General features: G+C 43.0%; 1 protein-coding gene across 1 annotated transcript; it reads left to right on the top strand.

Annotated features, from left to right (window-relative positions):
* Positions 1-1,358: 1,358 nt before the first annotated feature.
* On the top strand, positions 1,359-10,922 carry LOC149329324 (uncharacterized). Its single transcript, XM_089561951.1, has 2 exons — positions 1,359-8,435; positions 8,990-10,922. Exon 2 carries the CDS (start codon positions 9,091-9,093, stop codon positions 9,796-9,798), a length of 708 nt encoding a protein of 235 aa, XP_089418077.1. The 5' UTR covers positions 1,359-8,435; positions 8,990-9,090; the 3' UTR covers positions 9,799-10,922.
* Positions 10,923-14,295: the final 3,373 nt, after the last annotated feature.

Genomic DNA, 14,295 nt, shown 5'->3' with positions numbered 1-14,295 from the left:
GCGCGTGGTAACACCAAGCTTACCCCTTCTATGTTGGATTCAGCAAATAAAAAATTGTTCACAATGGGTCTGTGGAGTGTAGCTTCAACAAAGTGGAGAAATACCTCCACTTATGGTTTCTATGCGTGCAGTACGCTCGATGCATAAACCATCCGGTTAAGCCGCGGATACAAAATTCGGGTATAAAATTCAAGCACTGCGCTCCATCGGGTGCGATATCGAAACCAATCTTGATCGAAACGAACAGTGTCAAAATTCGGTTTTGTTTTCGATCACGCTGGAAGGTCACAACTAACAGTCAGTTTTCAATGATGTACACCTTGTGCGCAGATCAAACTTTTTGTGGCAGTCTACATGGTTCTCATTATGCTTTTTTTTTGTATTTAAACGTGCCCATGGGCACGTTTAAATACAGGGAATATGTACAGGGAATGTGTACGATTGCACAAGCTACATTGCGCGCAGCATCAACAATCACACACTTTTTGTGTGTTGCGGTTGTGCCAGTTCATCAATATGTTGCTTTACATATTCGATTTTGCGTGCTGTCAGTCTGTGAGAAGAAGAAGCTTTGAAGAAGGAAATGTATGTGCCTACAGAGCAAGGATAACTGCATGCGACCCTGTGAACGTCACTTTTGCAGCGTGCACAAATGTCACCGTGCAGTCACGAAAGATTTAGGCTTATTAGCGCCTTTACCAGTAACATGAAAGCCGCATAAGTGTATCACCTCAATAACAGACAAATTTTGTTCAGTGGAGCTTGCCGGGGTTTTAAACCTGCTACTTAATTGCATCTGCGGGGAAATAGATGCAATCGGCTGCAAAGCTGTAATTAGCGCAAAGCTGGACAAAGTGAGGAAAAATATTTTGCACTGTTTTATTCTGAATGTTTGCAGGTCTTTTCATCCTCTTCTGCTCATTGGAGAAAGTGCCCTTGTGGAAATGTCTCGTGTTATATATATAAAATATAAAACTCCATAAAACTCACCACCAGCCAATACGTAAGCTATAATGGCAGTTCAACAGCGCAAACACACACAGACTAAGAAAAAGACAAGACGCAGAAACCACTGCTGGTTTGTGTGTCTAGTCTGTTCCTTGGTTTGTGTGTGTTTGCACTGTTGTACCACCATTATCAATCTACACCAACTTACTCAATCTGCAATTGTCCTACGTAAGCTATATTTTCTGAGTGATATTTGGCCCTGATTACAGGCCATTGGATTGCTCGACCCAGAATTTTTGTTTTTAATCCGGCAGATGTACGGAATTCTTTGTGCGTTTGCGGGAAAGGGAAGAGGGAGCTTGCACGCTAGGGTAACACTCCTCAAATCCATTACAACTGCCGAAGTAGAATGTTACCATCTACAATCGCAATTATCCAAAAGATCTCGTTGCATAGCGTCGCCTTATCGCGTTTTCCGAAAATAAGCCCGGATATTTCAAAACTCTACGCATGATCAGGACCTTGTAACAAAGGCCCGGGCCTCGCAAAAAGTGCAGGGCGCGCGTGACATGCGTTACGCGCGGCGGGATCGAGCTAGACGCGTTCTATTTTTTTTTTTTAGTGCAGCGCATTCAACGCGTCTGTGGAGAGTAGTTTCAATACGATGGAGAAATATCTTTACACATGAGTAAACCATAGCACGTAAAAGCTAAGCCGCGGATATAAAATTCCCCTCGAGTTCGATGGCGATCGGAAATCTCGATGGCCCTCGACTCGATGGCCATTGAAACTGGCCGTGTGACAGCGGTATAAAATTCAAGCATTGCGCTCCATCGGCTGCGATATCGAAACGAACAGCGTTGAAAATTGGTTTTGCTTCCGATCGCGCAAGAAAGTCACAACTGGCAACCAGTTTTCAATCAACTATATCTTACTATACCACAGATCAAACTTTGCTGCGGCATTAGTACTTAATTGAGGCTGTCTGCGTGATCCTGATATGTTTGTTTTTGTTTATTTGAGTGTGCCCATGTCAACCATAGAGTTAATACAACCATTAGAAAAATGTACGACGGGGCAAGCGGCATCGCGGGCGGCATCAACAATCGCACGCTTTGTGTCTGTTGCCGGTTGTGCGAGTTCTTCAATCTCTTGCTCTTGCTTTACTTATTCGATTTTGTGTGTTGTTAGTCTGTGAGAAGGAGAAGCTTTGCAGAAGGGAATCTGTGCGCATACAGAGCAAAGATAGCTTCGTGGGACCCGGTGAACCTCACTTTTGCAGCGTGCGCTAGTGAAGACATGATCCGTCTTTGTGCGCGCGTTCCCAAATGTCACCGCGCAGTCAAGAAAGAATCAAACTTGTTAACGCCTGTACCAGTAACATGAAAGCCGCAGAAGTGTATAACCGCAATACTAGACAAATTTTCTTCAGTGAAACTTGCCGGAGTTATCCCTTTAAACCTGGCACTTCAACACTTTGAAACAGCTAGCAAGTAGACTCAGTAAATTGCAAAGCTGTAATTGGCATTAATTTATGTAAATTCATAACGTGTGTATCTTCAGCCATGTCCATCTCACTGAATCGATAGACAGTGAACTTCACGCCTTATTTCTCTTGTAGCAGGCTTTAGCAAAGACAGCATGTTCTTGGAGATTGCGCGTCGTTCGCATTTCTCCTCGGATGTCTGCATTCTTCTGTCTTCGTAATCTCATAGCAAATGCAACAGTTAGTGTTTTTGCAGTCTAGAGCTTTGCGGTAAAAGGGCTGATGATTTATGAATTCGGTGGTGATGTGTGTGATAACCTTTCGTGGTGCGTTATGGTGACATATGGAAGCTGGTGAACCATATCCCGATGGCGGTACCTGTAACCAGCAGTTTACGCCGAAAGCTGGTACAAACAGCCTCACAGTATATCACCATCTTTTTTGTTTGTTTGTATGCGGATAAAATCTTTTTCCGCGTCCTAATACAGCCGCTTCACAGGATTGAAAAATGCATGATACCCTTCAATTCCACTAAATGGTCTACTTAAAAAGAAGACTACATCCCTTAGGCATATTAAACAATGCCAGTGTCTTTTTTTGTATGTGTGCTGTGCCTTATTCTGTGTTCTCGGTTTTGCAGGCAATGAAGAATGTGGGATTTTTTTGTTATTGATCACATGTATCGCGGCATCTGTGAGCGTTTTATTGTACATTCTCCTGCATTATATTGTTTGTATTTAAATATTTCAGTGACTCATTTTACACTATGTACCTTATTTATTCTCTGTGTCGCTTATTAATGTGTGGTGTATTTTGTTGCTTATTGAAAATTATTTTCATGGGAGGTCCTGCCTGTGGTCTTGAACTTCGCTGTATACGCTCCTAATTTTGTTTGAATTCCTTAATGAACTTTCAACTTCAACTTCAACCATAGCCATATCCAGCAATGCTGGTGTCGTTTGTGTGAGTTTTGTGCCTTTTTTGTGTGTTCTCAGTTTTGCAGACATTGGAGTAGCACCAGTAGCCAGGGGAAGAGCACTGCAGAGGAAGAACTGCAGCCAGTCTATGCTGACACATAGTTTAATACTCCTGTCCTGTAAAACAATGTATTGTAGGATGTGTCTTTGTACCACGCACCAAGAGATCTCCCCTGATTAATAGATAACTGTTGGCATGTTGGTTTTTTACATCAGGCCGGTGGCGAGTGCCACCTCGCCTAGTACGTTAAAGTGGTACATTGTTTTTTTTTCTACTGGCTGTTCTTTTTTTTTTGAGCTTTAAATAATCCTGGTCTTTTTATTATTTTTCCCATCCAAGGTATCCTTTGTATTCTGCGCTATATTCCTTTGATTTCTGTGACGTGTCGTGTGATTTTTTGATTCTGCTTTTTCTTGGAGTCTGATGGCTCATGTGCCATTGTGTGTTTTGTAAGAGTTCCTTGACAGTTACGCACTATCTCCTCTAGGTTCACAAATTGTTGCCTTTCTTGATTGTGGTAACGCCTCTTCTTCTAGCCATCGCTTCATTTATTTCATATCTGCTTTTTTGTCTGTTATTTGGCAAAATATTTGTGCATGGAAGTTTCAGCTGACAAAATCGCGTGAAAGTAAGCCAGTGGTTATTTTTGCAGTGCAGTTATGGATTGATTGATGGATTAAAAACATCTTTATTTGTTCAGTATTCTCAGAACATGTGGGTGGGCCACCTAGTCCGGTAGTCCACTGGCTGCTGCTGCTGCGCTGGCCCTCCCCACCAGCCAGTGCGGACGGTCAGGATCATCGCTGAGCAGAATAGCCTCCCACTGCTCCTCCGAGGGGTTCAAATCACAACTGAAGTTTTCTTTTTTCTGGTTGAGCAAAACCTTTGTTTGGTAGTGCACATATTTCTCACTTCCCGGATTGAAAAGGCTGTATTGAATTTGTTTTGGCTGGTTGTAATGCATGAATATTGCCATATTTGTATGTTTAGTAGTACCTTCAAAGGGTCAGTGGAAGAGATCTCATCCTGACCTACGTACTGTGTTGTCACATGTCACGACAGCGACCATTAGGGCACAGCCACAAACGTAGTCATGTGGCATCACAAGTCAAAGATTTTTTCTGTGGCAAGGCATACGGTCGCATTGTAATCTGGCAGTCGGTCGATGCCATGGGGAAAAAACCCTGAATGTTGGGCGCGGTGCATTATCCCCTGAGGTTCCTGCAGCCTCATATGTGGCCAGACCGCATGACCAGTTTCTCATCCTTTGATCTGCTGCCTGCTTGGTAGTCTGGTCATACTTTTCGGCCGCGCATATGTTTGGCTATAGACATCTGAATTAAGGCACACGAACGCATGTTCTTGGCCTGATGCTCTTTGGGTTAGGTTTGTACCCTGATGTTTTTGGTTACATGTTTCAAGTTGCGTGGGCCGCATTTTTAAGCACAATGCTGGTCAGTTGTATTTTGCCTTTACGCCAAAACTCTCAACAGCATGGAAGGACTCAGACAAAGCTACCAGCTGATTACTGCACCCACGTAAACTAGCTACGGGTGTCGGAGAAAATGCCGTCTTCCTTGCTTCTCTGATACCCTCTTCTTCGGTCTCTCACAGAAGTCGCCAGCTTGCCTCGCCCTCAGGTGTCCTTGATTGGGGCTGTAGATCATTCCTCCTCTCCACTGTTTTTAAAAATAGAGGCAAAAAGCTAAGCATGCACCGTCGTTGTGAAAACACAGATCATAATGTGAGCGTGACCCGGACTAGCTCACGACTCGGGTCACAATCTGAATTCGCTCTGTTTAAAATTGCAGGCATAAGGAGTAGCATTAGGAGGACACAGAGTACATGCCTGATGAAGAACCTTTCAATGCAACATACTGCTGTGAACAGATCTAGAATAAAGAAGGTGACAGAATGTGTAGTCAGGCGTCGATTTTGTGCATTCTTGTTCCTTTGTGCATTGCTATTAACATCACAGCACAGACGCCGCTGCTTGTGGCATTTGTGTTTTTTTTACAGTGACGCTTACTTGTTCTCCGTTATTTTGCAGGCCGTTACTGGTAAGCCAACGTGTTCAAGGTTCCAGAGCAAGAAACCTTCAATGCCACGCCTGCCAGCCTTCCATGGCTCCATTGCATGATGCTCATGAGCTAGAAAATGGCTTGTGCAATGATCCCAGAGCAGTGTGTTTATGCACAAAGTGAGATGGAAGCATTTTTAATGATTTTGCTTGAATTACAGGGAATTAAACAATAAGGAAAATGGGAACCACCATAAAAACAAAATTTTATTTTTTGAGCTCATTTTCGAAAATATTTTCACAGGAATGGCATTAGGCTTGGGATGGAGAGGGAAGAAGGGAGTAACGGGAATAAATATAGGCACGAAGTTCTTTCTTCTTCTTAGCTCAAGAGTCGTGTAGCAGAAGTCACTGGCATGCATTGGTTGAACAGTTTAAATTATGCTCTCAATGGGATTCCCATACCAGTCGGGGTACTAACAGAACATCTGACCACATACAGCAATCGAGTGAAGTTCAACTTGTGTACTGTTGTGGTGGACAATTAGTAGTAATCATAGAATCACATTACTTGGTCTCTCAGAGGCTGAATGGCCGTGGAGCATTCCAGAAGACAATGGGTCAGAGTGGCATATGTTTTAGGGCAGTTATAACATTCAGGAGATTGTTGCATATTTTTGTAAGAAAGTCTGTGCCAGTGTCAGAAGGACATCACACGTCACTTAGTAACTTTGTGACACGAAAAATTGAAAAAAAAAGTAACCATCTGGTGCGCACCTTTAACAAAGGAGGCCCATTGGTTCCAAAATATTATGCTCGATCAAAAATATAAATGGCCGAAAATGATGACCTTAAATTTGGTGCAAATTTTGTTGAATCGACCCCATCCTGTTATTGAGAAATCAAAGCAAGATCACCTCTGAGGTGATGGTCATTGTCAAAAACCTAATGTGTGACATCACATGAAACCATGAAATGCAATTATGCTGGTACTTGTGTGATTGTTCTGTTATGTGGACTAAATTATTTTTTTATGTATACAATATTTAATTTTTCATTCGAAGCAAAAACATCAATGATGAAAATTGCACGCTATGGAAATTTTAGCCTTTCGTGCCTCTTTGTCTGACATATCAATGTTTATCCCGATTCTTGTGCTGTATGACCTTGAATCATCAAATGCTTGCTTACGTAATTCGATGCAACTCCACCACTTTGCACTCATGGTTGGGGCTTTGTGAAGACTGTAGCTCTGCAAAACTTGTGCTGTATCGTGTGGTGAATTTTATATTCTGTTGTGCTTGCCACTGTTTACTGGATTATGGGCGCCCTTTTGGCTTTGGTGAAGAGTGCAGTATGATTCCTTGTTGTCAGTCACAGTTAAGCGACTGACCTCACTTTGTCATTGCATATTGCATTCCTGACTCTGTCCAGACTGTATTTATGGCTGTGTTCATTTAGCCTGCATTCTGACATCGTTCATTTTGGCTGTATAGAGTGTGCTGTGACAATGTTTATATTAGTTTTCTAACAATACTGAATGTTGGTCTGCACACGTGGAATTAATCGTGTATGGATTTCATTTCATGGTGGTGGTACAAGCTTTTTTTTTTGCTTTAAGGTGGAAATTGTTTTGTTATAATGTGAAGCCTTTTAAGAAACTTCCCCATATTTTTGTTAACCTGTGTGCTGTAGTGATGCTATGCACGGTTGCACAATGCCGCGACAGTTTTACCAGATTTTCTCACACACAGTGTCCATTTTTTAGTTTTGCCCGACCGGTTCCCTTGCATCACAGGATGTCCGTGAAAGGATTATAGTGATGCTGTGATTTCTGCTCAGAATAATGCAACAACTGATGGCAAGTTGCACCTTTACTCGCTGTTTCTCGCTACATTCACTCTCCCTGCAACAGTGGCCTAGTCATTGGAGCATGCTTCTCGCATGTAGGAGCTGCTGGGTTGGATTCCCTGTGCCACTAGGTACCCACCAGTGGTACAATACGCAAGCTTCCCCCCTGGCTTTTGCTGGGTGGAATGCCTGAAAATGGGTATCAGACTTCCCCTGGTGTTGATGATGGTCCTTTATACCACGCTGCATCATCAGCTCTCACTCTCGTTACTCTCCAATGAGCTCACCTGATCATCATGTTCTCAGGGATGGACTTCTTCCGTGCTGTCCATTGTGTTGGAAAAGCTGGCCACCTTAAACCTCTCAGAGCAGCGCATTGAGAAACTTCCGTCACAGTTGTTTATTCCTTTTTTCACCCTGATTTCTCGTCCCGAAATTTCAGATGTGGGTGTCACAAAAGTAAATATGGTATTCTCTAACTGCACTTAAGACAGAGTAGTGTGCAGTTTCAGATGTGCTTCTACTCGATTAATTGCACTCTTCGAGACGACAGAGGCAGAACATGATGTTGAGTACATTGGCAACATTCGTGGGAAGCTGTGTCCTTTGTGTGTTTAGCAGTAGCCATGCTCTGAAAGTTTTTTTCCCTGTGCGCAGTACAACGGGTGTAAAAGGTTTATTAAGAGATGAGTGCTCTGTCAATGTGTTGTATTATTCAAAATAACTGACAGTCGTTAGTTCTTAGGCCTGTGTAGGCAGACATTTACTGCACCTCTCTTGAAGCCAGAAATTGTGCAAATTCATTCGTCGTTGTAATGGCTGTTGGCTTTGTTCCGGTAAGCCTATAAATTTGTAGGCAATTGTCAGTTTTTCGTAAGCGTAAGTATAGTAGTCATCTGCATGCAGAATTGAAAGTCAGGAATGTTTGCTTTGGAACTCGCTTCTTTTCAAGCTCGCCCTACTGTATTTACACAACCTGGGAAAGCTGTTTTACGAGAGTGTATTCCATATTCACCGCCTCATGCTGATAACACCATGTGAGTGTTTGCACTCGTAATCTTTTGTGCTAATTAGATTCAATCTGGCTTTCACATGCAGGCTCGAGCTCCGGGGACCACAAACATGGCGTACTTTCATGGCAGAACTCACCAGGTTAGGAACTGCAGTTTTTCTCCCTATATGCTTTCGTTAAGGTTCTCTTTCAAAAAGCAGTCTTTAGGGTGTGGAAGCTGTAGTTTAATGAACTGTGGTGGAGTATATGGGCCTTCGATATTCTGGAAAGTTATTTTCTCTGCTATGTCAATTATACTCATCGAACTAGGACCGATATCGGTTCTGTTCATTGCAGCAAGAAATTGTACAGGAGACCAAGGCCTCGTAAGGCCTTTAGCCTTTTCCTCCGATTATACTCTCTCTGAGGAGCAAATAAAACAAAAAAAATGGCAGAATGCATTTTTCTAAGCATAGCTGCTGCCACTTGTTTTGCTGTGAAGCACACCAGTGACTGGAGAGACATCTTGACTCTAGAGACATCTTGTTTCAGACCTGCGTTCTCTGTTGCAGATCTGTTGAATAAAACTTTTGATAGACATCCACAGCTTTTGATGAGTGTGTCCTCTGCATTCAACTTTTCTTCCTAATTCCAAGTGCATTGTGGATTGTTGCTTCAGGCACTTTATTTGAAGTACTCTGCCTGTGCAACACAGGTGCAGTCGTGACACAGAGCGACCATGGCGCACCTGCTGTGGAAGATTCAGCCAGTGAAAGGCACCCTGTGGGCCACTGCACGGAATCTACTCCTTCTGACATGGGTAACCACCGGGGCAATCCCACAGGAAATAAGGTTCACAAATGCACCCACTGCAGCAAGGGATTCAAAAGAAGATACCATCTAGTGCAGCATCTCAGAGTTCATACAGGCGACCGCCCATACCATTGTAACGACTGTGGAAATAGCTTTGCAGAAAAGCACCATCTGGTGAGACACCAGCGGACTCACACAGGCGACCGCCCTTACCATTGTGACGATTGTGGGAACAGCTTTGCAGATAAGTCCAATCTGAGGGCACACCAGCGCACTCACACTGGTGAACGACCTTACCATTGCGACCATTGTGGCAGCAGCTTTGCACAGAAGGCCCATCTGGAGAGACACCAGCGCACTCATACAGGCGAGCGACCTTACCGTTGTGACAGCTGTGGTAGCAGCTTTGCACAAAAGTTCACCCTTGAGCAACACCAGCGCACTCATACAGGCGAGCGTCCTTACCGTTGCGACCACTGTGGTAGCAGCTTTGCAGAGAAGAGTAAGCTTGTGGTGCACATCCGTAGCCACACGGGCGAAAAGCCGTATCGGTGCCAGCTGTGCCCCATGGCATTTGCAGTACATTCAGTTCTTGTGAGGCATGTTAGATCCCACAAGGGTGAAAAGCCCTTCCAATGTGACTTGTGCCAAAAGAGATTCATCCAGAGCCATAATTTGAAACGGCACAAAAAGGCGGTTCACAGAAAGTAGCAGTGGTCCGTGATGCCCTAAGTCAAAATGTGTTTCTAGCTGCCATTTTGTATGCAAGCTAATGAGATTATAGCTGAATGCCCTATGAAAGGTGCTGGTAGCTAACCTCCATCGTTAACTAAATTTGTAAGTTTTGTTCACTCTGCGCGAGTTTTTAGAAAACAACGTTTGCTGTTCCCTTTGACTACACATTCCCGCTAAGTATTTCCGGAACACGGAGAGTCAGCATGCTGTGCTCGTAAGCGTGCATGGATGGAAATGAGATCACTGTCATACGTGTATGGCATCACTTCCTGTTGGAGAGTGCCTTCCAAAAACTGATATCCAATGTTTATCGCTGCTGGCAGTTGTTAGCGTGCCTCAGTGAAGAAATTTTGCGGAGCAAAAATGCACAAAACAATTATTTTTAATCCTTAAGCCTGAGTGAGCTAATTTTTGTGACGATCAATACAAATTCAATCATTTATCTCACTGAACCTGTAAATGTGTGTATGATAACCGAGGAAAACTTGTTCTTGTGTAAATCTTTCTGTGTTTATTCCAGCTGTGTTAGTGGCAGGAATGAGGGAGGACAAGCAGGTGTCCAGCCTGAAAATGATCTGTTGCGTTAGTTTGGCGGTTTGAAGAGTTCTCTGTTGTTTGGAACGAGGATTAACAAAAGAGTTCACGAACATGATCTGCTTTACCATTACTCAGAGCACTATCTCTGCTGGATATAAATGGCATAATATTTTTGGAACATTGTGTCGGCAGCATTTTTAATAATTTTTGATTGTCAGAATATCAGCGGTTTGTGACCATTTCACATTGTGCTAGCTTCTTTGTTGTGTTGGTGTTACTTGAAAAAAGCTTTCTCTATTAACATGAGGTGTTCATGATAACACGCTGCAAGAGTCGTGGCTGCTGAAACAAAGAATACTGTGATTAGAGCCTCCAAAAAACACTGTAATCTTGTAGTGTATTGTAAAGCTCGTATTTTGAGTCCATTGTGTTAAATTCCATAGTGCACATGAGTAGTATTTTATAGTAGCTTCCATTAAAAAATGTTGAATAAATTCTGGCTGTTTGTAAAACTCACTTGCTTGGCATATTGTGCATTAAAATTCAAAAGCATTGCAGTTCTTCAAAAAGCTGGTGTTTGCTTTATTTTGTTGTTATACTTCGAGCATCCTTAAACATCATCGTGCCTTGCATCCAGGAAAGAATTGCTATCAGTTACAGATGATAGCATAAGTAGCAGCACTGACGGACAGCACTAACTTATAGATGGCAACACTAAAGAATATTGCAAACACATGTGATGTTTTTTCAGAACCTTCTCCAAGTTTTAGTTTCATACTGCAAATGGGTCATACCTTGAAAGAAGCCAGACACAGTATTGGATGGTAATGAGTTGGATTACCAGATGAGATTAGGAAGTTTTTTGGGATGAGGTTGCTCGATCTGTCTGGAAGAGCACACGGTGTATTTGGGGTGAGCGAGAGATTTTTGTTGTGCAGTGGATGTAGTTCGATGCACAGAATTGAAGAGAAAATGTTTACCAGTCACCTTGTTTCCTTGAAGCCACACTAGAGCCGCCATTGCAGCAGAGTGGCTCTAAACACTGCCATTTTCATCGCAGACCTTTGACCGTACAAGCTCCAGGCCAGGAGCGTCCCTTCCGACGCGCTAAATTTATTCTTTTACCTTCTGTTCCGAGCGCAAAGTACAGAGAAGAGCCTCATAACAGCCCCTACTAGACACTTCAAACTGGCGAGAGTAAATGGAGAATGGAAGGGCCTGTCTGTCTCCGCTTGGGCTCCAGGAACCACTGGACACTGGTTTGTCGGTCTACGCACATCCCCCTCGCCCATGGCTAAACCTACGAGCCTCCTGATGACGAAGGCTCCACTTCAAGAAAAAGGAAACTAACATGGCTGTGGTGCATCACTGTATTGCAACACTGAGTAAGAAAAGCAGAATGCTGAGAATAGGGGTATGAATGCAGACTATGCTGTGAGCATAGGCTAGTGTTTCAGCTCTATAGTTATGTGCAGCTGTCAGCTTGTGCCTGAAGAACGGTCATAAAAGAACAGTGGAAGAAAAGAAGGAACCCAAGACGCTTCCCACTACCAAGCCAGCAATACGTGCTGTTTCAGGAGGAGCATCCATCCTGCGAATGTTGCTTTCAAAACTTTAGTGGCATCAAATAGAGAGAAAAGACTGGTAGGGGAGATATGGGAAACTCCCAGTTCATCTTTAAAAGATGTGAAGAAGACTACCTAGATGCTGCAGAAGAAAAAATTTTTGCTTTGAAGCCCCGAAGGGTTGAATGGATCAGAGGGAGTGCATAGTCATGAGTATGCGCTTCATATATACCGGCAGGTGATGTGATGGCTCAACAGGAGTGGTGGTTCTTTGAGTTTAATTTTAACAAGAAAACTAAACGGCATCTTTGAGGAACTGCACAACTTGTCCACTTACCAATCCAGGCCTTCGGCTGCTTCAGCAACTGGCAATGGGGCCAGCCCATTGTTTTGGCTGCTTGGACAGCCAGTCTGGAAACTGTACGTGCGAGCGTAACCAGTTTATCATCATTTATAGAAAATCCAGGCCTGTGCCAATGATCTGAATTGCTTCTAAAGAACGCAGGCCATAATGCTATGTTGTACATACTTCCCTTTAATGCAACATTGACGCATTTTCAGAAAAAATAAACAGCTAATGAACAGATATTACAAGAATGTTTAGGAAACTAAAAATACGATGAATATGCAGCATTTTTTGCCAATGGTTCAAAATCAGAATGCTACCTTGGCAGTGCCGTAGTACAAAACAATTGAGGAACACATTACTACTATCTCAGAGTGCGCCCATCATCATCGCAGAGTGTTACGCCCTCTCTCAGAGACTGTAGAAAAGTTAATAAATGATAACAGTGTGAACGGCATCATTTCAACTGACTCTCTAAGCATACTCACGTGCCTGACTTCACCGTACAAATGCAGTTACACCACAAATCGGCGACATCATACTCAACGTAACAAGAGCTGTTTGCAGAGTTCCGAGCAACTTCGGAATCAGTGGCAATTAGAAAGCAGATGAAGTTGCTGCACAAGCTCGGCACGAAGAAATCAAGAGTGAACATTCCCTACAAATGGCACTCTATGAGCTCTATACTTTATAAGCTTTCAACCACCATCGTTGAAATCATTAGCTTATGTAACATTTGTACTGTTGAGATTAGAGTGTGCATGAGTAATTGGGACCGTAATCTTAATAATTGAAGAATACACTGGAAGCAATGCAAAACCACGCCACTGTAGGTTCATCTTCTCTGCTTGTTCTTATCGTGAAAGTGTCACCAAACTAAAATGCAGTGCTCATCTCACAAATTTAACTAAATGATGTCACATCAGAAGACTATGTCTATGTCATGAATTCTGTTATCATATTAGTGCACAAGTCTTATCATCCCTGCCTACCACACCTCGAGGCACACGAACTGTGAAAAGACCACCTATCCTCCGCCTGCCCGCACATCTGCACATCTGTCTTCATTTTTTGTATGCATTGCGAAAGACATGAAATGACTCTGCTGCCGACATCGTGCTCCACACTGACCCCATCACTATTGGTTTGGTTTGGTTTAAAGATCCTTCAAGTAAGTGCTCAGGTAAAGTAATATCCACTTCATTTTTAATTAAAGGTAAGGCATTTTATTGAAATAGAGAGAGCAAGGGTTAAAACTTTCATGCAGGACTTGGGTCATGTGATTACGTCATTGGGCATCATGCAGCTGAACTGGTCTGATTAAAGGTAAATAAAAATAATTTGGTTATTGTTAAGTTTTCAGGTTGAAAGCTCTTGGCGGTTGTTATCAAAGTTGCTCAATCAAGCAAGAAAACTGTGTAAAGCATATATCGAATTCTATTAAATATGAAGCCTGGAGGAATATACTATCAGATGAGTCTGTGCTCTCAGCAGAAATGATGCAGACAACACAATAAGAAATGCCCAGATTACAGTATAAATCTATCATAAATCAATAATATCTTCAGAACAATGCATGCAAAGTTGCAAGTCTGTTCATTTGTTGAGAAGAACAAAAGAAAAGGCTGTGCACTATTTCTGTCTATACATTGACGTAAAGGCATGAATGCCTGACAGTGCACGGGCTCTCATTCCTATTGGAGGCATTCTCTGAAGTCATTTTATGCCACCCTCGCATATTAGACGTACAAACATATCCACACTGCTTAACATGCAAAGCTGGATAAAGTTAAAAGGTAACAACGTAGCGCACAAAGACAAGGACACAGAAAGACAGACAACACACGGCGCTCACTTACATATCACCAACCATGTGAAATCTGTTCTGTCGTTGGGTCCTAAGTTTGCTCTGGAGCCAAGTTCGTCTTCGTCGGAGCGGCTCACGTTCGTTCACCAGATTTCCCGAATCGTCCCTGAACAAGAGGCTGACCGGTGTGTTTCGGCAGGCATCGATACCTTGCTGAG

The sequence above is a fragment of the Amblyomma mixtum genome, chromosome 9 (assembly GCF_055824585.1).
Source record: "Amblyomma mixtum isolate Tamu chromosome 9, ASM5582458v1, whole genome shotgun sequence".
Lineage (NCBI taxonomy): Eukaryota > Metazoa > Arthropoda > Arachnida > Ixodida > Ixodidae > Amblyomma > Amblyomma mixtum.
Note: the sequence above shows the minus strand (reverse complement) of the source record. Positions and strands in the feature narration are given on the sequence as shown.

Bases quoted from the DNA above. Each gene is read 5' to 3' on its own strand.
- LOC149329324 (XM_089561951.1), top strand. From the start codon at position 9,091: ATGGGTAACCACCGGGGCAATCCCACAGGAAATAAGGTTCACAAATGC.